Source organism: Candoia aspera, chromosome 8 (genome assembly GCF_035149785.1).
Source record: "Candoia aspera isolate rCanAsp1 chromosome 8, rCanAsp1.hap2, whole genome shotgun sequence".
Classification (NCBI taxonomy): domain Eukaryota; kingdom Metazoa; phylum Chordata; class Lepidosauria; order Squamata; family Boidae; genus Candoia; species Candoia aspera.
The window spans coordinates 216,108-240,141 of record NC_086160.1 but is presented as its reverse complement, the minus strand read 5'-3'; the positions used below and the strand labels follow the sequence as shown (position 1 = coordinate 240,141).

At 48.5% G+C, this 24,034-nt stretch overlaps 1 protein-coding gene across 1 annotated transcript; it reads left to right on the top strand.

The window, feature by feature from the left end:
* Positions 1-672: 672 nt before the first annotated feature.
* FKBP4 (FKBP prolyl isomerase 4) lies at positions 673-23,036 on the top strand. The gene is made up of 10 exons (XM_063309864.1): positions 673-818; positions 1,591-1,735; positions 3,018-3,160; positions 3,657-3,777; positions 11,696-11,852; positions 12,046-12,136; positions 13,962-14,045; positions 16,209-16,394; positions 17,800-18,039; positions 22,395-23,036. Exons 1-10 carry the CDS (start codon positions 708-710, stop codon positions 22,488-22,490), a joined length of 1,374 nt encoding a protein of 457 aa, XP_063165934.1. The 5' UTR covers positions 673-707; the 3' UTR covers positions 22,491-23,036.
* Positions 23,037-24,034: the final 998 nt, after the last annotated feature.

Genomic DNA, 24,034 nt, shown 5'->3' with positions numbered 1-24,034 from the left:
ACCTTCCTCCGCAGCGCCCCCCCGGTCGCAGGTCCGCTTGCTGCGCGTTGCCCGGCCCGTTGCCCGCCCCCGCGTGCCGGCGAGGAAGGGGTTGCGCGAGTGAGCGGCCGCGCGCGGGGAATCCAAGGGCCGGGGCGGCCGGCGCCTTCCTCCCCGCGGTGTGCCTGCTCACTTTCCCGCAGCCCCTTCCTCGACGAGGAGCGTAGAGGCGAACACCCCGGGCCAGGCGAAGCCCTTCGCCCGCTTCCTCGCGAGCCGAGTCTCCCCGCCGGCCCTCCGCGCCCGTCGCCCAAGTCTCGCCGCCTCCAGAGCTCCGGGCCCCCGAGCGCGCCTCTTCCGGCCAGAAGCGAGCCCTGGGGCGCCCCGCGCCTAAGACGGCGCCCGGCTTGCGGGATCCCCGCGACCGACCGCCGGGGACTGGCCTCCTCCGGTCCCGGTCCGGCCGCGTGCGGTGGCAGCGGCGGCCCGCGATGCCGGGGAGAGGGACGGGAGCGCGCGCGCCCGCCGCCGCCCCTTCTCCGTCTGGGCTGAGCGCGGAAGGCCGCGGCCGCCGCCGGCGCTCCGCCTTCCAGAAGCTTCCGGGGAGCCGCCTCGAGCCACGCCCTCCCCGTCCCTGCCTCCCTCCCTCCCTCCCTCCCTCCGGTGCGCGCGCCTCGCCGCTCTCCTCCCCTTGCTGCTCCGCTCCTGCCCGTGCGAGCGGCGGCGCCATGACGGCGGAGGAGCGCCGGGCCGAGGAGATGAGCGCGGCGGAGGCGGCGGCCGCGGCGGCCGCGGAGGGCCTCGACATCACCGCCAAGCGCGACGGCGGCGTCCTCAAGGTGGGCGGGTGGGCGCCTCCTGCGTGCGGCCTGGGCCCAGCCGCGGCCTGCGGGCCCGCCGGCGGAGAGGCGGCGCGCCGGCCCCCCCGGCGGAGCTCCCCGGCCGCGCGCCTCCTCCCGTGGCCCAGCGTGGGCCGGCTGGGGGGGCGCGCCCCGGCCGGCCCCTCGGGCAGTGCCGCCGAGCGGGGAGTCCGCGCCCCGCGCCTGCCCTGGGCGGGAAGCGCTGCGTCGCGGAGCGGGCCCCTTTCCCTCCGGGAGGCCGCCGAGGGGGCGCCTGCTCGGGGCTGCCGCGACCTCCACGGAGGTTTGGAGAGTTGTGCGCCGCCCAGGGCGGCTGCCTAGGCCCCCCAAATTCTGGGCTCCAACGCCCCCGTGCTGCCAGGTGCCCTTCAGGCCGCCCAGCGCCACCCGGACGCTTGGGCGGAGCTGGAGCCGGCCTGCTTGGGGAGGCGGGCTGGCGGGCTGGCTGGCGGGGCTAGGCCTTCTCAGCGTGGCCAAGCAGAAGGGCTCTGCGACCCTCCACGGTATTAACCTTTTCTCGTCGTCTTGGCAAGTAGGAAAAGTAACGCTCTGTGGTCATCCTGTTCAGGAGCGGCCAGGTGTAATTTTGTGATGATTGCTGAGTGAATCAAAGGTTATTAAGTAGGAAGGCCAGATCTCTCTTCTGGCATAATAGGGAAAACTCCTCTCTGACTTAGCCTTTGTTTTGCCTGAAGATAGAGCATGGCTTTCTGGCGATTCAGCTGGATGTTGTTTGTTCTCTTCTTGACAGGTGGTCAAGAAAGAAGGGACAGGGACAGAATGCCCCATGATAGGGGATAAAGTGACCGTTCACTACACTGGATGGCTTCTGGACGGCACCAAGTTTGATTCCAGCCGGGACAGAAAGGACAGATTCTCCTTTGATTTTGGAAAAGGTGGTGTCTCCTATGCCAAGGAAAAGACGACATGATTGGACCAGATTGTGTCCAGTGGATAATGGCTCTGTTCTCACTTTGCACTCCTAGTACTTCCTGTCCAAACTTCTACAGGGAATTCTCTGCTCATCATGGAAACAGAATCCAGTGGCCATCATCTGTTCCACAATACAGTGGACTGAGTCACATACAATGTCATATGATTGATACTCATTATTTAGATTGAATTCAGGGTATTATTTGATTGGGCCAATTGAATATAATAAAAATAAGCATAAACAAACATAAAACATAACTAAAAATTAAAAACCAGTGAAACATTAATTCTCAAAATGCTGTGGAAGAGTATGGTGGTCTTTGATTTCTTAAAAGCTTGAAGCAAAAAGCTGTCTGGGTCTTGGGTGGTGAGCTATTCCCTAAGATTGGGAAAGCCTCAGAAATTAAGTTACCCAGACAGTCTTTTCCATAATGCCCCATTTCTCTTGACTGTCATTTCTTCTGCAGAGAAAAAGCATTCCTCTGAGGAATGAAGGGGGACATTTAGGAATGGTGAAATGTAGACTTCACGCTAAGAAGTGGTTCTCACATACTCTGATGGAGATGCAAATTAGGGAATCTAGATTACCTTCGGCTGAAACTGCTCTGTACAGAAGGTATTGTTTCCAAAGACAGGAAGTGTTACCGCTTGTCAGCACACCAGCAAGACTCAACCTGTAATTTTCTTCTGTTAAGTCTCTATTATGAATTGTTCGGTTGAAATGTTCAGCTGCTTCAGGTGATAAAATCAATATTTTCCTCTGTGAAGAGGAAGGAAGATAGCTAAGAGTAGTTGGTTGTATAAAGAGACAGGATGCAAATCAAACCAGTGATAAGAGCCTCATTATTGTGGCACAAGGATAGTAATGCCAAGAGCAAGTTTGTCTCAGCCCTTGGTTGAATCAGAACTGGTGTTTTGGGATCGTTCCCACAGCAGTTTTGCTTTTTTGCAGATAGAATGCAAGTGACCGCTGATGACAGTAGCTTCTTGCTAGAGCTGGCAGAAATGGCTTTTCATAGTTCTCAACCAAATTGGCAAGAAGAGAAATTGGATGGAGAAGTCTCTAGGGAAAGGTTATGTTCTCCCAACGGTTCCTGAAGGGTGCAACTCCATCTTGGTGGTAACAGTTGCACTGCTTCTAAAGAATCCCCGTGGGAGATGTGTCTCTCAGTGTCTTGTCTTAGGAATTAAGCAAAACGTAAGTTAGTTACATATTAATAACAGTCACTTATATTTTTTGGTTAGGTGAGGTTATCAAAGCTTGGGACATTGCTGTGGGAACTATGAAGATTGGAGAACTTTGTCAGATTGTCTGCAAACCAGAATATGCCTATGGCTCTGCTGGCAGCCCCCCTAAGATACCTCCTAATGCCACATTATTTTTTGAGGTAAGCTTGAGGCCATCTTCTGTGACCCGTGGCGGATTGGCACATTGTACTGATGAAAGCTGGGCCAGATTTAAGGAGCAAGGGATCCGTTTCTTGCCCTGCCTGCTACCTTGCTCTCTCTCCCTGCCCCTCAAGCCCCACCCCGCCTGTTCCCTGTTCCACGGCCACTCTGTGTGCATTTTCTTCCCCCCGTCTCCTCCGGGGCCAGTGCATTCTGGCTCAGCGTACCTTTTCCTCAGCCTTGCCCTCTCCTAGCAGGGACCCCACCTAATGTCACATTTCCTGAACGCAAAGATGGGGTATAAACTGAAGAAGAAACAATTTCCTGGTACTCTTTGAATGGAAACATTTTAAATTAACTGTTTTTCCTTTTGTCATTTTAATTTAAATGTAGTTGGCTGTCATAAGTCCTTGACTTTAAACGTGTGTCTGGCAGCTCTTCAGTGGGGAAATGTGTCTTCTCTGTGGTACATCAACCCCTGAGTTCTTCCTCTAGGTTGAACTGTTCGAGTTCAAGGGAAAAGACCTAACCGATGATGAAGATGGTGGAATAATTCGAAGGATCCGAAAGAAAGGGGAAGGCTATTCCAAACCTAATGAGGGAGCCTTGGTAGAAAGTAAGTACCTGAAGAGCTGTGATTACTTAAGAACAAGCTGGATTGACATTTTTATTAATCTGGATTTCAGGGCAGATGCGAAAGGGTTCCAGATCATCTTTAGCCCCGTCTCTATGGCAGATTCTACCCATTGTTGTAACTTGCCTTCTTCAATTTGGTATTTATTATTTTGCTTGACCTTGCTGCACTTTTTCCAGTATTATGGTATCATTTTCAGATAGCTGTTGCACACTGGACCTACCTTTTTGTCAAAATATATCCACAATTCTAAGATTTATATCTTAGCCATTCAATATTACCTCAAAGCAAATCAGTATATAAGTGAAAATGAAATCATGGGTAGCACAGTAGACTACTTTACATGTTGCTCTTGAATCTAATTTTTCATTTTGATCTGAAGATTAGAGATTTTTTACCCAGAGATCTTCACAATTCTTCTTGTTACTTGTGGGCATCATTTATTGTTGAAGACATTTGGAAAATTCTGTAGTTGAATTTTGCCAGCTACTGCATCTGCTTCATATGTTCAAGCTTCCTCTTTACCACTTAGTCCCTGTATTTAGAAAGTTCTCTCCTTCTTATTGAGTTGTCTTTTATGTTTTGTTCTTTAAGAAATGAATTCTTGTTTATTTTTCCTGCCCTTCTGCATGCTCATGGAGCATTTCTGTGGCAGAGGTCCCCAGTCTTTGGGGGCAAAAAAGAGCACATTAGAAAAAGGCTGCCATAGTGGACATGGCCACTCCCAAGACAAGACACCCATTTACCAGAAGGCAAACGGTGAGGTTGCTCTCCCTGTTCACTTTAGGTCCCCTAGAATGCCCCCTGCACCCCCTCTGCTTGCTTTCACCCTTACGTGGGGCAGGTGGGCTCACTTCCAGACAAAATACTGGGCTGCTGCCATCTTTTCATTTTCTAAGCGGGGGAGGTTTTTTGCTGTTCGTGAGAGGGAACAGTTATAGAGTTGTGCCCTCATTACCAAAGTTTCGTTTAATCCTGTGTGGTGGATTTGACCTGCTTTGCTGCAGATTGCCCCTTCTGACTTTTAAATCTTGTTGGGCTGGTATTCAAACTAGTTCTCTTTATGGCTTAATAAATTACCAAACTGTGGCACCTTCTGCTCGTTCTGCTTCAGACTGGGTCTGCCTGTTATAGTATCTTCAGACTCAAGTCCTTGCTCATTACATTGGAAGCAATGGAGAAGGCCAGGCCTGTTCGGACTTTCTGGCAGGTCCAGAGATTTCCATGGTGGATGCTTCTGTCAGACTGTGAACACAGAGACCTCTTGAACTTTAGCTGGCCAAATCCTTAAAGTTTAAGTTGCTTTCCTCTTTAATGACCAGAGGAATTTAAGAAGGAAAGAAGGGACATTTTACTTATTTATTTATTATTCACATTTCTATCACCGCCCATCTCCCCCTAAAAGGGGGACTCTGGGCAGTTTACAATAAAATTCACCTTAAAACCTAACATCATAAAATCACCAATATTAAAATAATAAAAATATAAATATAAAATCCAAGTGGGAGATTTCCATTCCGTCAGGAGAACTCTACATCACCAGCCACCCCCAGGAAGAGCTATTGCCCTTCCCATCCCAGGCGAGGTGGCAAAACCAGGTCTTCAAGCCCCTCCGGAAGGTCGGGAGTGAAGGCGCCTGCCTCACCTCTTTAAAGGCAACCGGAACCACTCCCTCCCTCAAAGATGCATTAACCATCGCCTGGACCCAACCACATGCCACCTCCCAGGCTGCTTTCACAAGCCAGGAAGGGCATGAGTCTAGATGACACGTGGTGGCGTTTACAATCCGGAGGATCCTGTCCGCTTCCTCAGGCCCAACAGGATCAAACTGTTCCCAGATAACCAGGTAAGTACGTCCCCTCAGCATCTCCCCAGACTCTGCCCCACGCTTAGAGTCCAACTTGGACTGAATCTGAGTGATTTTGCCCTGCAGATGCTCACCAAATACCTCCGCGCGGCCCTGTAGGTGGGAGACAGAGCCCCCCCTACCTAAGAATGATCGCGTAATTTTAAACAGGGCCGTTGGGCAGCATTCTGCATATGCAATAAGAGTGGAAAAATATTGACGTTTCACCGCTCTTAACGCCACAAGGTTAATAGCTGCTCTAGCTTGTGTTCAGTCAGATTCACTCCAGCGGCGCTCTAGGCGTCTTCAAAACCCGCAGTTCCTCCGTAAACCATGGGGAGTGCCGGGTTTGAGTGGGCAAGAGAGGCCGCACAGGCGCGATCCTGTCCAAGGCCCCGGCCGCTTCTCTATTCCAGGTTGCGGCCAGGACCTCCTCTGGACCGTGCAGTAGATCCCCGGGTATAACCCCCAGCTCCTTCCGAAACCTCACTGGGTCCATCAGTCGGGGGTGGACCAATTGAATGGGTCCTGCCTCCCTGCGGAGGGGGGCAGTGCAAGAGAATCTCAGGGCCACCAGGGCCTGACCATGACAATGGGGACAGATCTACCTCTCCCCTCAGGTCACATTGCCGCTGCTCCGACAAGAAAACCAAGTCCGGAGTGAGGCCACTGTCTCGAGTTGGGTCCTGAATGATCTGAGACAGGCCCATGGCTACCATGGTAGCCATGAACTCCTGAGCTGCATCCGAGGCATGCCCCAGGGAAGGTAGGTTGAAGTCCCCCAAGACCATAAGCCTGGGGAACACCACCACCAACCCTGAGATGGCCTCAAGCAGCTCAGGCAGGGAGGTTGCCACGCAGCAGGGAGGCTGGTACAGCAGCAACACTCCCAACTGTTCTCAGGTGCCCGACTTGAGAAACAGGGTCTCACAACCGGCTACCTGTGGAGCAGCGCCCCTGAAGGCTACTAGAGATTCTCGGATGACAACTGCCACCGCACCTCCCCTGCCCTGGTGTCGCGGCTGGTGCCACACCTGAAACCCGGCCGGGCACATTTCTGAAAGGGCTACCCCCCCTTCCTGACCCAGCCAGGTCTCGGTGATACACGCCAGGTCTGCCCCCTCCTCTGCGATCAAGTCACTTATAAGGGGGGCTTTGTTGTTGTCTGACCTGGCATTCAGAAGCAGTAGCCGGAGACCAGGGCCCTCAGGGGTCTGCTGACCAGGACCTGGGTATGAACCTGGAGGGCCGGAACACACTACCGGTAACAGACACCGGGAGCGTCTTCCCCGGAAATGGCCTGCCCTCCAGTTCCCGTCATAACATCCCCGACCCGTCACCACCTCAATAGTGAAACCCGCCCTACAACCCCCAGTCGCCAGGCCCAGTTGCCTCCACTCCCGAACCACCGGCCACCCTGGGATAACGCAAGGCTCCCCTCCCCCACGCACACATCCTCCCACCCTCAGTCCACCTCAGGTGGAGGCAGGCCCTCCAGCGCACCAGCTCCTGCTCTCGGCGCTGTTGGGGCCTACCCCCCCCCCGTCCACTCACTCAGTGTGTCCACCCTGCCACCGCTCTCACTGGTCACGGGGGCACCCCACCCATTCCTACCCACCTCCTGTCTCTCACTCAGGGGTGGGTACTCTTACACACCCCGTTCAATCTTGGGCTCCCTCCGTGTACTCTCACCCCCGGAGGTAAGCCCACACTCACTCTGAGGGGCCCACCAAACTACTCTGCTGCTTCTAACAAATGGGCATTCCCCAGACCCCCAGACACAGAGCCTGAGAACCCTGACAATCCCCAGTCCACTGATGTCTGTGAGTGTTCCACCGGAGTCCTGCCAGAGATCACAAGGTCCACCCAGGGGCCCGCGGTCCTCTGGTCCACACCATGGGACTCCACCTCCAAGGCCTCCAATCTCCTGCCACCTTGTGGAGGCCGTCCAGATCTGCCAGGGTCTCTCGGGTCTGGCAGGGTCCACCCAGGCCCACTGAAGATCTGCGGTCAACCTGGGTCCACTGCTGTCCCAAGGAAGCTGCGTCCACCGTTTCCCACAAAGGGAAACTGCCCTAAGGCCTGCCTCATTCTCTCCAGAATCTTGCACACACTGCCGCGTTCTGTCAGGCATCCGCCAGGGCCTCCAAGTCCAACCAGGCATCCAGGGTCCACAGAGGTCTCCCCTCATCCACGGGAGGCTCCCTCATCCACGGAGGCTCCACAGAGTCAGCGGCCGCCCCAAAAGTTCGCCACGTTCTTCCGCTCCGCCGCGCTCTGCTGCCCCACCCGGGGGGGGGGGGGACTCCCGCTGCCTCCAGTGCCGACTGCAGGCGTCAAGGCCAGAGAACCCAAAATTTCAACAGGGTCTGTCTGTCCTCCCCAAGCCCCCCACGAGGGAAGGGGCTGGTAACAAGGTAACGGGGCTCTCAGCGACCCGAGTCCTCCCCCTGCCAGGCGCCGCGATCAGCGTCCGCTCCCGGTTGCCATCTTGGATTCATGAAACCCAAAGAGCCGTTGCCACGCAGAATGGAGCTGTGACCACACTGTTGGATCCAGCAGCTTCACTAGTTCCAGCAGGGAGCGTGATGCGTATACATCTCTGAGGCTGTGCTTGGATCCCCAAAGGAGATGGCCTCAAGCTTACCTCAACTAATGTCAGTACGTGCCGCTTCCTGTCTCTGCTATTGGCTCTGGTCGCCAGCTAGCTCCTTTGGGGTGCATAACCTTTTTGCAGGCTGAGAATTACACTTGGTTTTGGAATGCTATGCCAGGAGCTGCACTCCCCAAAGTAGCCAGGGCTGGGACAAATAATAGCTCTAAAAGGTGTTAACTAGGTCTTTGCATTTAAAATTAGAATTTCACCAGCAACTTTTGACAGGACTGTGTGGCTGCATCTAATCTCTGTTTTTTAGGTTGGACACCCTTTGTCTAAACGAAGTGAAGGCACTTATTTGGGGGTGCACTTTTAAAATGACTGCATTCAGAGGGTGTGACTGGTGATGCTGAAGGAGCTTGGGAAATGAGCATGGCCCAAAGTTTTATCCTGACTTCTGTGATGGTTTTAAGGGCAAAATGAGTGTATTGTCTTAATTCTACAAACCTTAAGGCATTCAGCTCTTCCTCTTAAGATTTTACTGCTCTCAGAATTCAAAAATGGATCAGCATTTTTAGCTGCAATCACTCTGAGGTGCCAAGAGGGCTGCATATTGGCCATCATTTCCCCATCCCTAGTGTAGGCCACTACCCTCTCAGGTCCATCATCTTGCGGTGCTTCCCTGAAGCTGAGTTTCTAGAAGAATTTATTCAGTATACAGTTTTACTGAAAATTAATTTGGAGAGTACTGTTCTTTTTGTTCCTGGGACAATCTTGTATTTCCAAAGTATTATGGTTCGCCTAAGCACTGAGACTTTGATGCAAGACTGTCTGTTACAGGTAGTCATGTTCCTACAGTGGAACTTTATCAAATGATATCAGTGGAGGATTTCAGCCACTGGGAAGCCTAGAGTGCTGAAGTGAATTTCCCTCCTTTCACCTCCAGCCACTTCAGTTGAGGTACAAACCACAAAGCACATGCCATTTGGACAATGAACAGGCAGCTGATCTGTCCAACCTCTGTCACAGGGACTTTTCTCTGCATCCTGCATTTGTTCTGGAGGCATCTTTTTCCACTGCCAGCAGCTTTTTCAACATCTCTGATAGGGGCCACAGAACCAGTCAGCTTCAAGCACCTGCCTTGTTTGCGTATCAGAACCTGGCATCTAGATTCCTCAATCTGGCTCTTCTTTTTGGCTGTGAAGTTGCCCTGCGAGAATTTTCATTTACCCAAGATTACAGTTTTACTAGGTTTTCGTAGCCGGTATAGATTAAAGACTGCTAGACTCTATTGATCTTTCTGCGAAGATGCTAATTGAACCTGTATCCCAGCATCAGTGCAGTAGCCATGCTTTGAACCTTCTGGGGGTTCAGTTTCTTGGAATATAATTTATTGTAAACCGCCCAGAGTCCCTCCTCGGGGGGAGATGGGCGGTGATAAATTTGATTAATAAATAAATAAATAAAATTGGGTGCAGCGACAGCAATAGTTTTTTTATTAGTGGACTGTGCTCAGTGTGTTTGGTCTTATCACCACAACTACCAAGGTTGCACTGTTAACACATTTTATGTATCATCTTCAGTTTTGATCCTCTGCATTTTATTCTTTGGAATACCCGTTGAACTGCTTTTATCGTTAGAAAGTTTTTCCTAAGATTCCGTTGAAATTTAGTTTCCTGAATAACACATTTCAGTTGTTTTGTACCTGCATTCCAAAATGAGAGAACAGATTTTGACCTTTTTGTATGTGACATTCTTTTAGATCTTTGAAGGACTGTGCCATCTTTTCTGAAGGCTAAACATACCCAGCTCCTTAAATACTTTTTTATAGGTTTCTGTTTCCCTGATTATCCTCTTTGCTGTTCTCTGTACAATTTCTCTGAATCCTCTTGAGTATGGCCTCCAGAATGGGACACAGTTCTCATGGTGGGGCCAGTTTGCAATTAGTAACTGTTCCAAAAGCCATGTATTCCCATCCTGTACCTGTGCATTTGATTTTGGTCTCTTAAGAATTTGCACCTCTCTGTCAAATGTCATGCTGTTCCTTGCGACCCTTTTCTCCAGCCTCTCCAGAGGGTTTCAAATGTTATTTCTGTCTTCTAGGAAAGTAATTGTCCTACCAATTTTGTATCATCTGCTAACATGATAAGCATCCCCTCCACCTCTTACCTAAATCATTAAGAGAGTAGAGGACCCAGGACTGAACTGTGTGGCACTCCACTCAGTACTTTTCTCCAGTCTGATGAGGACCCATTGATGGGCACTCCCTAAATAGCTTTCAGGCCAGCTGCATATTGTCATGCCATCTGACTCATGCTTTTGAGGAAACATATTGCTGTTAAGAAGCCCTTCATTAATTTTTCTCAGAAGGCAGATGTGATGACGGTTAGAGGAATACAGAAGAGGACAGCTAAATGAATAAGAAACAGTGGATTTATTCTCAGTTGCCATTTTGTTCCAAGGAAACATGTTGGCTTCACAATTCTGACTTGTTTCAACTTGACTCAAGCTGTTAGAAATATTTGTTTGACCTGGTTGGATTTATTGGGCCCAGTAGACATACCTGAATTGTGTCAGAAACTTTCAAAGGTACCCTTCCTCCTGCCAGGCTGTGTTCCTTTTCTGCACCCAGAGGCAACTCCCATGCTGTTTGTGTGTGCATTTCTTCTCCTCCACTGTTCTTTGTGTGTGCCCTTCTGTGCACACCTGTCTACACACAGGCAACCCCATACGGATGTGTGCTGTCCATGTAAATGCTGGCTCCCTTTAATTACGCAAAGACTTTCCAAGTGTACTCTCTTCCCTTACGCACACTACACACACAGCTCATGCTTTCACTTAGCTCACTTGCATCTCACACGCACATGCATATACAATCGCAATCATAGTTATGGTACTCATTCTGAAATAGGTACACGCTGCTGTTTTCTGCACATAGTCACATAAACTTCTAGTTTTCATGCTTCAGTTCTGACATGCTGCCCTCTGTCTCAAATACATACATAGACTCACCAGCACATTCTGTTCCCTCCCCGCAACCTCTCCCCCACCCCCGAGAAATATCTTCTCTGTTTCACCCACTGACACATACAGACATGTTTTGCTCTTTCAGCCAGATTTACCAAAGGAACCCTCTGTCGTGCAGATGTGTTCTCTCTCTCTCTGTCACACACACACACACACACACACACACACACACAGCATAGTCGTCATCTGAGGTTCTTGCCCACTCACGTAACTCTCCCTGGTTTTTTTTAAACCCTGCGCATGCCGTTCTTTCTTTCACTCTCCTGCGCACATCTCTTTTGGGGTGTTGCAGTAGAAGGTGTACCATATCTCTTTCCCGCACTCACAGTATGCTGGGAAATATTGATATAACTCCTTGCAGCTTTGAGTGAGGCTCTTTAGAGAGAGAACTCCAGTAATCTGATCTAAATATATGCTACTTTTTATGCCAGTTGAGATTGAAGGTCGGCACGGAGATAGAATATTTGACAAACGAGAGCTGCGGCTTGAAGTAGGAGAGGGAGAAAACTATGACCTTCCTCCTGGCTTGGACAAAGCACTACAGAAAATGGAGAAGTTGGAAGAATCCGTGGTGTATCTCAAGCCCAGGTAGGCCTTTTGCCCTGAAGTGGTCCTGCCAAACCTCTTTGCTGAATGAATGATTTGTGGCTGTGCTGGTAGAGCAAGTCTAACTTTGGGGATGAAATGCATTGAGAGAGGGATGGTGGGATGCTTCTGTGTGCCTGAGATTCTTTTGAGGGAGAAATATTTTGCTCCTTAACAGCTACTGTTTCTCTCATAGCTATGGCTTTGGAAGTGCTGGGAAACCGAAGTTTCAGATCCCTCCAGATGCAGAATTACAATATGAAATCAAACTCAAAAGCTTTGAAAAGGTACACAAGGAAGCATGCCTGGCAATGCAAAGGGAATGGGAGAGAATCTTATCTTGACCAGCAGGCATGTGAAAAAGGTGGTCCATTTTTTTTAGAAAAAAATTTCAGCAAACTAATTTTAATTGAACTTTATTTTATTGAAATGCAGTGTACAATTACAAATTGTTTTCTAATACATGAATGCAGTTTTTAATGCAGTAAGTTTAATTTATTCTTTAAGAATATTTACCTTTATGTCAGAATCCACAATCAGACAAACACAATGCCTCTGATCGTGTTCTTCTGCCAAAAGTGGTAATGCGTGTTCAGCCTGGCTATGAACTGAAGGGAAAGGAGAGAATTCCGGAGCAACGGTTAATTGTTTGGGTAAAAGCCAGGAGCCAGGGTCGATCCCTTTGAAGACATTTGGAGCAGGCTCCAAGTATGCATTTTACAAAGGGGGGTGAGAGAAGGAAAGCGGGGGGTAGCTTGCTTGGCAGTAGGATGTTTTTTAATTAGGAGAAAAAGCCATGAAAAGCCAGTTGCAGCTTTGATTTTGAATTGTGTGTATCGTTCCAGCAGTAAAAGCTTTTCTGTTTTTATGCTGAATAGCCTGAAAGCTTCAATATTGGGAATTGAGCATTGCAGTTCTTATACTTTGTCTTACATCAAGTTTAATTTTGATTTGTATGGCTGCTCATCTCACCTGAGTGACTTCAGGGTGAACATAGTTAAAACAATATAATACAAAATGAAAAATAACACACCAGAGTAAAATGAAAAAGTGGCAGCTGAGGATAACCATCAGCAGTATTTCCCAAGCTCACCCAACTTCCTGACCCCGTGCCTGGGAGAACCGCCAGGTGTGAAAGGCCTTCTGAAAGGCTAGCAGGGTCAGGCCAATCGGCAAAATGGTGCTCCAGAAGACAGGCGCAGAAACAGAAAAGGCACACTTCCTGGGCCACCCCACGATCCCGTTCTGGAGCGGAGACGCCCGTCCTGCCAGCCCTGATCGGGAGGCAGAGATCATTGGGGACCATCCCTGCCACATCCTAGCAGTGGGCCTACCTCTCCCCTTCCCTGCTTTTTGCTTTTTGGCCTTTCTAGTTTTCTTTCTGCAGATATCAGCTACTTGCTTCCTTGGGGAACCTGTATTTCCTATATTGCCACTTTAACTCCTAGTTCAGTCAGACACTCCCTGCCCACCCATGGGTTTCCTAAGCCGCCTTTCTGTTCTTTCTGATTGGAACGGCATGTGATGGTACTTCCAGTATCTTACTTTTGAGAGGTTTCCAACTCATCTGTGCTCTCTCTGACTTGAGGATTTCCGTCCATGGGATCCTGCCTAGTGCTTTTCCAAACTTCTCACTGGCTCTCCTAAAATCTCAGTGCTCCAGTTTTGCCTTGTGTAGGATCTTGAAACCTAAGATGACGCGGCTGCTTCGTCCCAGAGTTCTCACGGCTTTTAACTCTTCAGTCAGCTCTTCTTTGTTGTTAGGGCCAGATCTAGGAGGGCCACTCCCTCTTCACCCTTTGAGCAAGTAAAGTAGTGGAGAATTTGGGGGACTCTGCAGCCTTGGCTGAGTTGATCCCCCAGCAGGTGTCTGGGGATTGAATTCTGCCCTGATCGCGGGATTCCATCTCCTGGCCTAGCGAAAAGCAGGGCGAGGAAGCAGGAACGAATGTCTCATCCCACACGATTGAGTGCCAGGGTGCGCTTTCCTGTGCCGAGCATTGGAAGTGCTTGCCACTGTCCCCTTCTGCTCAGATAAGATACTCCGTGCCGCCTCCTCCCATGGCTTTCTTAGGAAAAGGAGTGTTGCTGACTGTTGTTTTTTCCCCGTAGGCAAAAGAGCCCTGGGAGATGAACACCCAAGAGAAGCTGGAACAAGGTTCCATTGCAAAAGAAAAAGGCACTCAGTATTTCAAAGTAGGTGTGACGCAAGGCTTATTCCTCCATTGCAGGGCTTGTAGGGAAAAAAGTGCTCGGGTGCCACACAGCCAGCTGCCGTTGGGGCTTCCTTCAGTGCCGGATAAGGCTGAAAAGTTCAGGCAGCCACAGAACTGGCGGGATATAGTTGGCTTGAAAATCACACTCTTTGGTACCTCATCAACTGGGAGAGACGCGTTGAGTGGAGTGTCACGAGGATGAGTTTTAGGTCCTCTGCTGTTCAGCATGTTTATTCATGACTTGAAATATGAGCCGGAGGAAGTGCAGATCAGATTTGCATACGGCAGAATTAGAGGAACAGGTAATATCCTAGAAGAAATAAATAAAATTCACACCTATCGTGATTGAGTTGAGGAATTGGCTGAAATAACAAAATTTAACAAAGACAAATGCAAAGTTATTTACCTAAGAAAGAGAAATCAAATGTTTTAGCTACAGGATGAGGGATTCCTGGCTTGACTTGCAGGAAGGGCCCTGGAGTGCGAGCAAGCAGTGGGGATGTGGCTCAGAAAAGCCAGATGCAATTTTAGGCACAAAAGAGAAATACTTTCCAAATCGCAGGAAGGCACCATTCCTCTTTATTCTGCTTTAGTCCGATTCCCATCTTGACCACTGTGTCTAGTCCTGAGCACCCCACTTTAGGAAGGATTTAGAGAAAAGAGAGCAGGTCGAGGAATGGGCAAGAGGATACTTCGTTTCAAGACCTGCAAAAGGAGGTTGAAGGAGCTGGGGATGTTCAGACGCGAGGAAAGGTGACGGGGGATAGATAGACTTGGAAGTTGTTGCAAAGAAGGTCATTTCCAGTTCTCTCTGGTTCCAGAGTGCAGAACATGGAATAGTGGATTTAATTTTTTTCAAAAATTAAATTCTGTGGACATTTAGAAAAAAACATTCTGATTGACAGTGGAATGAATTACCCAGAGAGGTGGTGATGTTTTCCCACTTACAGCCAGCGGTCAGAAATGCTTTAATTTGGATTCCTGGAGCGGGGGAGAAGGGAGGACCTGGATTTAATGACCTCAGTGGTCCTTGCCTACTTTTAATTATATTGTTATGAAAGCAGAGAATTGGGCCTGAACAATCATTGCCAGTATAATGCTTTTTGTTTATGTTTGTATGTATGTATGTATGTATGTATTTATTTTTCAAATTTCTATCACCACCCATCTCCCCCCAAAAGGGGGACTGGGTGGTTTACAATAAAGTCAGCAATTAAAACCATAAAAATATAAATTACAGTATAAACAAACCAATAAATAAGAATAAAACAGATACAAAATCCAAGGAGCAAAGATCTTATTTGCTGGGGAGGGATCTACGGTGCCAGCCACCCCCGGGAAGAACTGTTGCCCTTCCCACCACCAGTTTATTTACTTACTATTCAAATTTATGTCACCAGTGGTTCACAATAAAACCAGTTCCTTGGTTTCTGTTACAGGGGGTTTCTTTGAATGAGATTGTTTCCTCTCCCAAGATAGTCTCTACTAGCTCTGTCCTGGGAACTCTTAGATGTTTGGCTGCAATTTGGCAGGCTAAAGGAAAATAGGTATCTTCAACCTTTTGGTATGATGTGTTTGAATGTATTTGTTGGGTATTGAAACTGTAAACGTTTAAGAAAAGAAATGTTTCGGGAACTGTTCTAGAGTCTGTTTGCAATGGGTTGAATACAGGTAGTCCTCGTTTAACAACTACTTATTTAGCAACTGAATTTGCGAGGGTGCTGAACGAGTGGTACTGAGGACTGGGCCTCGAAGTTCCAGCCGTCCCAGCACCCCTGCAGTCACATGACTGCAATCCGGACGCTTGGCAACCAGCTCCCACTTACAGCAGTTGCAGCGTCACGCGATTGCCATTTGCAGCCTTCCCTGCTGGCTTCAATGGGGAAGCCGGCAGGGAAGGTGGCAGGTTGCTCTGGTAAGTTGTTCGCCCTCCCTCCTGCCTGGCAGCAGCCACCCCTGGCCCAGCCATGCTCCTGCCACAGCTTGCAGGCCACCCTCCCCTGCCCGGCAGCAGCCGTACCTGGCTGCGCTCATGATGTGCCTCACCAGCCTCCCACGCTCCTTCCCCCACTTGTGCATCTTGTGGGTGGGTGTTTTTGACTCATTTGAATCTGACACATGTTGTGACCTTGTTGTTTTCCAGGAAGGGAAATACAAACGAGCAACATTACAGTATAAGAAAACTGTATCCTGGCTGGAGCACGAAACAGGCCTGTCAGATATAGAGAAAACAAAGTCAAGGAACTTGAGGCTTGCTGCCCATCTCAACCTGGCTATGTGCCATTTAAAACTGAAAGAATACTCCCAGGTCTTGGAAAATTGCAATAAGGTAACTGATACTTCTTTCTAAGAAATTCTTTGCAATGTCCACATGAAATTTATTTCCTTGTAGGTGTCTTCTGGAGCAACTCTGAACAATTCTGCCCCATCTGGTGTAGGTCAGCCCTTCAAGAATCTGAACGTAGCTACCATGTCTCCCTGGTATCTTCTCCAGGCTAAAATACACCAAGTAACCCCAAGAGTTGTGTATACATTTTTCCGTCTGGGGCTGTATCGTGGTTGCCATCCTTTGTATGCGCTCCAGTTTGTCTGTGTCATTTCTAAAATGTGCCTTCAGTAGCATAAAGTTCTTGCGCAAGAACATTGTGAGATCTTGGAGTTTTCATCTTCACAATTTTCAAACTCTGTTCTTCTCTGGATTCACCTCTGTGCAGAGCACTAAGTTTGGCTGAGCGAGACTTGTCGCATAGCACTCCAGCAAACACCAGCATCCAGTTTTTCAGATAATTACTCAGGTATTTGTAATATCCTGTTACCCTTAAAGACAGCTAGTATCAAGCACATGGAAAGCACGGACACAATACAGAAGCAGTGTTGCTGGGGTTTTTTACAGGACCTTCCACTGAATTCATTTGTGGTAGAGACAAAGAATTAATACTGAAGTTAACTTCATACAGCAGATAAAAAAGGCTAAAAGCTAAAAATGACTGAGTCACCAGTTGTACTAAACAGCCATTCTTTTTAAAACCTAGAGTTACTATCCCTTTCTCCGGGAGAAGGTCTTACCTTCTTTATCCAGCAAAGCGCCTACCTCGCTGTAGTTCCAGTGCCTTGACAATTCTGTCAGCTTTTGAGGCCACGCTCGGCTTCCGACGGCTGGATGTTTTTTCAAGGCACTTGCAATCACATTGAAGTTAGGCAGCCTTTCTAATACAAATGGTGACGATAACACGGACAGGATTAATTTCATAGTAAGACTGGTATGACAAGCTCCAGTAAGCATATTCTCAGTATTAATCATGTCCCATAGCTCTTAACCTGCTTATCTTTTCTATCCTTTCCAGTTTAATGTTAGGAAGCAACTTTGTAGTTAGACACCACAACTCTTTTTTTCACTCTATCGCAATTCTGGTTGCTGCACAGAAGGGCATTTGGAGAACATTTTAGGTGGTGCCTTTGATGCTGCCGTTCCAAAAGTCCCTCCTCCCCTTGGAGCTTTTCCTGGAAAACCTCTAGAGGCTCTTTCACAGAGCAAACAGGTTGGTCCTTGCTACGTTTAGTCCGGATGCATAATCTGGTTTCTGATAGAGCCACAAGTGGGGACTTAATCGCGTTTCCTGTGCATCTTACAGCAGCTGTTTTAAATACGGACCTAATTGTTAATCAGTACAAGGGAACTGCTTGCCTATGATTCGAGCAGGACCAGACTTTAATTCAGCCCCTTACTGTTTCAGGCCCTCGAATTGGACAGCAGCAACGAGAAGGGCCTCTTCCGGCGAGGGGAGGCCCGGCTGGCGGTCAATGACTTTGAGTTGGCCAGAGCAGATTTCCAGAAGGTGCTGCAGCTCTACCCAAGCAACAAGGCAGCCAAAGCGCAGTTGATGATCTGTCAGCAAAAGATCCGCGAGCAGCACGAGAGAGAGAAAAAAATGTACGCCAACATGTTTCAGAGACTTGCGGACAAAGAAGCCAAGGTGAGCCTAAGTATTATTTGGGTTTGCTTTCCTGTTTGTGGCAACGGGCAGCGCCCCTTCATTCCACCTGCACGGAATGACAAGGCATAAGCAGGCACCCTGTGTGCCCCCCCCCCCGGCCGTCTGGTTCTTGTATTCCCTAGAGCTGTCTCTGACCCTGCTGCCAAGTTTCAAGAGCATTCTGGTTGGAAATTGATGTTTCCCAGTGTTTTTGGGTGACAAGCTTACGTGTGTTAGAAAAAAACCATTAAATGCTGCTACTGAACACCCAAATCTTGCCTGCTTCTACGTAAGCAGGAAAAGTTAAATGTTCTGTAATGAAGTTTGCTTGTGCTTCTGAAAACGTGTTTTCTGTCATACCAAGTGGTTCTCATTTAACAACCAGCTGTTCAAGGACCGTTCAAATGAAGCTGCTGAACAAGTGGTAGTTGCGACCAGACCTCGTAAGGGCTGTCACAGTGTCCCATGGTCATGCAGTCACAATTTGCAACCTTCCCTGCTGGCTTCCCACAAGCAAAGTCAGTGGGGAAGCCAACAGGAAGTCAGAAGTCTTGGTCGTGATCAGTGGCAACTGGGACTGCTGGAACTGCCGTCGCTAAGCGGCACGGTCACATGGTTTTTTGACTTAGCGGCTGTATTGCTTAACGATGGAGTTTCCGATCCCAATTACTGTTGTTAAATGACTACCTGTATGTGCAAGGGTTGCTCCAGAAATCCCCTTCCCTCCATGTTCCAGACCATCAGTTAGAATGGAGGGGGGCCTTGGTGTGAGTTGGCTGTGAAGTGGCCAGCTTAAGACCTACCTGTTTGCCCAGGTCCTTGGTTGCTTTTGTGCTGCTTTCCTTTCTTCATCTTACACTATAGTGTTCTAGACTGATTTATGATTTTCAATTATATTAAAGGGATTTTACTGGTTCTTCCTAGCCTTTGTCACAGCAAACCTTGGAAGATCACGTTTGACGCAGTTCCTGCTCTTCATGCTGTAGTAACAAGCGCTTACTCTATATATATTACTCTATATTGCAACAGCAAGGAAAACCTCAATCCCTTATTGTAGTTTTCTTCCTTTTTTATTTTAGTTTTTAATGTTGCTTTATTCCTACAGCTGAATGAGAAAATTTAACAGGCCATTGGCTTCCATTTTCTCCCTGGGCGTAAGAGCTTCTGGTCAGTTGAGCGCTGCGGCAGAGCACCCCAGTTGTGGAGCAAGTTGCCTCCCGTGGACTAGTGTCCTCTCTGGGCAGTGGGCCTCAAAGAGAAAACCTTGCCCTGGGGAGAAGCGTAACTTGCCACAGCATCTACAATTATTTATTTATTTATTTATAACTTTATTCACCGCCCATCTCCACCTCATGGGGGACTCTGGGCAGTTTACAATAAAATGCAGTCAAAATTCAAAACCATTTCAATACAACAATACAACAAAATAAAAATACAATCAAATCTAAGTGGCAAGAGATTTTAATCAGTCCGTGAGTGTGACAGGCCCCTCAAAATCACTTAGGGCGCCAGCCATCCCCAGGTATAACTATTCCCCCTCCCATTCCAGGCCTGCCTACAAAACCAGGTCTTTAGCCTTTTTTGGAAGTCCAGGAGCGAGGGGGCCTGTCTGACCTCTGGGGGGAGGATGTTCCAGAGGGCGGGCGCTACAGCAGAGAAGGCATGCTTCCGAGACCCCACTGGATGAAATTCGTTTATAGATGGGGCCCGTAACATGCCCTCTCTGCATGACCGGGTGGGGCGGGTTGATGTAATAGGGATGAGACGGTCCCTCGGATATACGGGTCCCATGCCATTAATTAAAGGTAATAACCAACACCTTGAATTGGACCCGGAAGCAAACTGGGAGCAAACCGTGCAGCTCACGGAGCAAAGGTGTTACGTGTGCGAATCTGAGAACGCCCAAGATTGTCCGCGTGGCTGCATTCTGAACCAGCTGAAGCTTCCGGATACTCTTCAAGGGTAGCCCCATGTAGAGTGCGTTACAGTAGTCTATATGGGAGATGACCAGGGCATGAGTGACTATTCGAAGGGCCTCTCTTCAGGCACCCTTATCTCAGAGTCAGTGCCACCATAACGGCCCAAAATCCAGATTTTTCAATCCCTTTAGACCTGGCTCAAAGCATTTCCTAGCCTCAGGACCTCCAATCCCTGGTTAGTCTGTGGCTCTTCTTTCAAAACTCAGTTGTAAGAATCGGAAACCCTTGACAAAACCCTCCTCCTGTTACGTATGCTGTTAGAGATGAGGAGGCTGAGAAAGTAACGGAGGAATGCTGAACAATCCATAGATTGTTACTCAAATGACTTGCAAAAAGCCCAGGAAGAAGAGAGTCAAAACATTCAGAGAGACCGGGTCTGAAGCACGAGAGCAAGAAGCTCCTGTCAGTTCTCAGGATTCTGTACTTTATCCCTAATACTTGCAGTAAAGCACCTTCTGCGTAATTCTTGCTTTGTGGTCATCCTGGACCATCAGGGGCTTGACGCAAACGCATACACGTGAAGAAGAGAATGACAAGGCTGTGCAGCCCCTTCTGCACCAGCCGTGCCAGTTGTAAAAGGTCTGGGCCCTTTGGCTGCTCTCCAGCATGTAACACCAGCCCCCATTCATCCCAAGTGCGGATCTTGTGCTCTGCCCAAATTGTTCTATGACTTCATAGAATGGATGGGCCTTTCCTGCCAGAGTGGAAGCAGTATGCAGGGTCAGGTTTATTTTTTCCCCCTCATTTTGAACAGGTAATAAGCCCCTTTTTATTGGTCTTTGCTTTGTTTACCAGTCTCAGTTCATGCCGTGCTTTAGTCTTTCTGATACCACCTTCCCAATTTTGGATTACCTGTCTCTCTTCCCGTCTCTCTTTCTATCTCCTGCATGTGTTTTTGTTTTGCTTTGAGATTACCACTAAGTTTTTGTGGCTGCATTGGCTGTTTCTGCTGCCCTCCATGTTTTTCCTTCCCAGTGGGATTGTTAACCGTTGTACTTTTAGAATGTCAGCTCTGATTTTCCTTTACCTGGAGAACTCCAGCATTATATGGTAATTTTGATTCAGTGCTCCTGGTGCTTCTGCTCTATCAAGTCTTCCCTTCTGGTTACTGCATTGCAATTGATAGAGAATTTGGTGTAGTGGTTAAAGGCACAAGGCTAGAAGCCTGGAGATTGTGCGTTGCAGTCCTGCCTTCATCACAACACCCACTGGATGGCTTTGGGCCAGTGACACACACTCTCAGCCCTAGGAAGGAGGCGCCAGCAAGCCACTGCAGAAAATGTTGCTAAGGGGACTGCAAGGACTTGTTCAGGCAGTGGCTAGGAGTCACAACTGAATCAAAGGCACACAGCCATGCACACACACACACAGAGCGATCACTACCAGGATAGAGCTGGCTGGTCCTCTTGTGCCTTCCACCACCTAAAGGAGAAAGATGTCCATGGTTGGTTAGAACTTTTCTCTCAGTAGGCGTTGGCGTCATTAAAGTCCCATGACTGTATTAACATGATGCCTGATGCTATCATTGTACTAATGGTACCAGCTTAGTTTCCCTTCTTTTTCACCCTCAAATTTGACTTCTCTGCCTTCCCTCTTGTTCTGTGAAAGTTGCATAGTACTCATTGTCAACGTAGGCAATGGCTTCTCAGCAATTCTTTTATTGCAGCAAGGACCAGCCTGTCATCTTGAAATGGCAGAGGTTATGATCTGCTGCCAGCTGGTTCCTCCATAAGCTTCCTAACCACCCATACCTGTGGTGCCCAGAAGGCACAAAGAAGCAGCAGTGGTTGCTGGTTTGTGACTGCTGTGCATCCAGAACACTAGCCAGGGGTGTCCTTTGCTGAGGATCCAAAGCCAAAGCGGTGGTGGGGTGGGTGTGCGTGTGCTTGCCACACTTGTTGGGGCCTTCTCCATTAAGTTGCCTGTTTCCTGGGCTGGCACTGCAGCTGTGCAGTCCCAGGAAATAAGTCTCTGGGCTAAGGTGGAGGCTCTGACAGGAGTGACCAGGCCCCTGCTCACTCCGAAGGACAGTTGTGCAACCTAGCAGGCAGCATTTCTTCCCTTCATCGGGCCTTGTTTTGCTTCGTGTGCCCTGACTTTCCAGAGCCAGTACATGTTATGGGTGCTCCGCTTGGGGGCGTGCACACAAGGGGGAAGCTCCTGTCCCCAGTTTTTCCTCCGCTCTAGAAGATTCTGATGAAGGCCCCTCCCTGGCCCAGAATCCACATGAGTGCCATTTTGTAATTAACGGTTCCACTTTAACAATACTCTTTTGCCTCTGCGCCCCCACCCAAAACAGATTAAAAAAACCTCTTGCTCCAGCTTGAAAAAGGCCAGGCGTCTCATTTTATTTTTCTCCAAATGCCTTTTCCGTAGCTGGAAGCTGACACAGGATGCAAAGAAGAGGCAGAAATGAAAGACGGCAAACAAAATGGAGTTGAGGAGAAAACAGAAGTTGACATAGAAGTTTGAGACTGAAAGCTGACCCGTTAATTTTCTAAAACTCAAGAATTTCCGGTGAACTAGACCTTTATTTTTCTATCTGATTCAATAAGGGGCAATGGCTGGGGCTACAATGCTGTTTAGTGTCTGTATAGGAAATGGTGGCAGAACAGAACCAAGTAATGTTTGGTATATTATTTATTCAATCATGTATCCTTACTCTGTTGTTGTTGATCCTGAAAGTTCTGTTAGAATCCTCTGTTTTCTCATCTCCCTTGCTCCTTTCTCAGGTTCCAGCTTGGTCTAACCCTAAATTTCACATTATCTCCCCTTCTTTCCTCCTCCTCTTTGAGAAAGTTTTATCTGCACATGCACACAGCTATTGCAGGAGAGACCCAAAAACAAAGCGCTCCCTTCCGCTGCAGCTTCATCCTCTCTTCTTTCTTCTGTCAACACAGATGCTCTTCTGTCCTGGGCAGGCGTGGCCACCTTTCTTGTAACGTACCCTCTTCTGCACACCGCAGAAGATGAAGACACAGGAATCCAAAGCTTGAGCAATAAACCGCCAAAACAGTCTTTAACGTGTGGAGTTGGTAGGAACCTCGGGATTGTAAATACAGATACTCCTCTCAAGCGTTTGCTCAAAATCAGCAACATAGGTCTGTCATCTCCACCACTAGCATCCAACCAGCAGGAACTTTGGTATAAAGATGAAATTAAAGTGCGAATAAGGCGGCAATATGCTGGGCCTCCCCATCTGCCAAACGTTGCAAGTCACAGAGTGTTGCTGCAATGATATTAACCGTTTATGGAAAGAGGTGACCCACATGCCATAAGCCCATGAACCTCTGGCAGTCACAGAAAATCCCATTTCATTCTCCCCAGACTGAGCATTTCTGGCCTACCTGCAGCAGGTCAGAAATTCATGCCTTTCACGGACTTCCGTACTCATCCTACATTTAGCACAGAAACATGTACGAAGATACAATGGGCATTCCCATTAGAACATTTGCCCAGTTCCACAACTCACCTGGAAGCGTGCACAGAGCTCGCAAGAACAGTTTAAGGTCCTGTTGAAAAGCCAGTTGTTTAGCCAGTGAGAGAGAGGGAGATCAGAAGTCAAGCAGCTCAAGAAGCCACACGTGTCTCTGTATAGTGAAAAAGTGTGTGATCTTTCCAGTCACTCTTTGGAATAGAACCCTAATCCAGAGATCAAGGAATTAAGTGCAGAAGTATCTGATAAGAGCAGATGGGTGGAAAAGCAGGACAAGAATTTATACTTCTTGCTCAGTTGAACTTTTTGGAAAATAGAATAAATCCTGATTGTGGAGCAATTCTGACCTCACCAAAGCTAGGGATATACATGGCTCAGAAATAGTTTGGAAGAAGTGCTTTGGATCTCATGAGCATGGCCCTGTGCCCACAACAAAAGCATTAAGGTCCTTTTTCAGGTTCGCCTGCAGGACTAAGAAAAGGGTCCGCTTTAATGAAGTCTGCTCACGTGAAGTTTGAAAGACTTCTTCCAAATCATTGCTGCCCTGTCCTGCTACTTATGAAGGCCAAAGTGTGATACA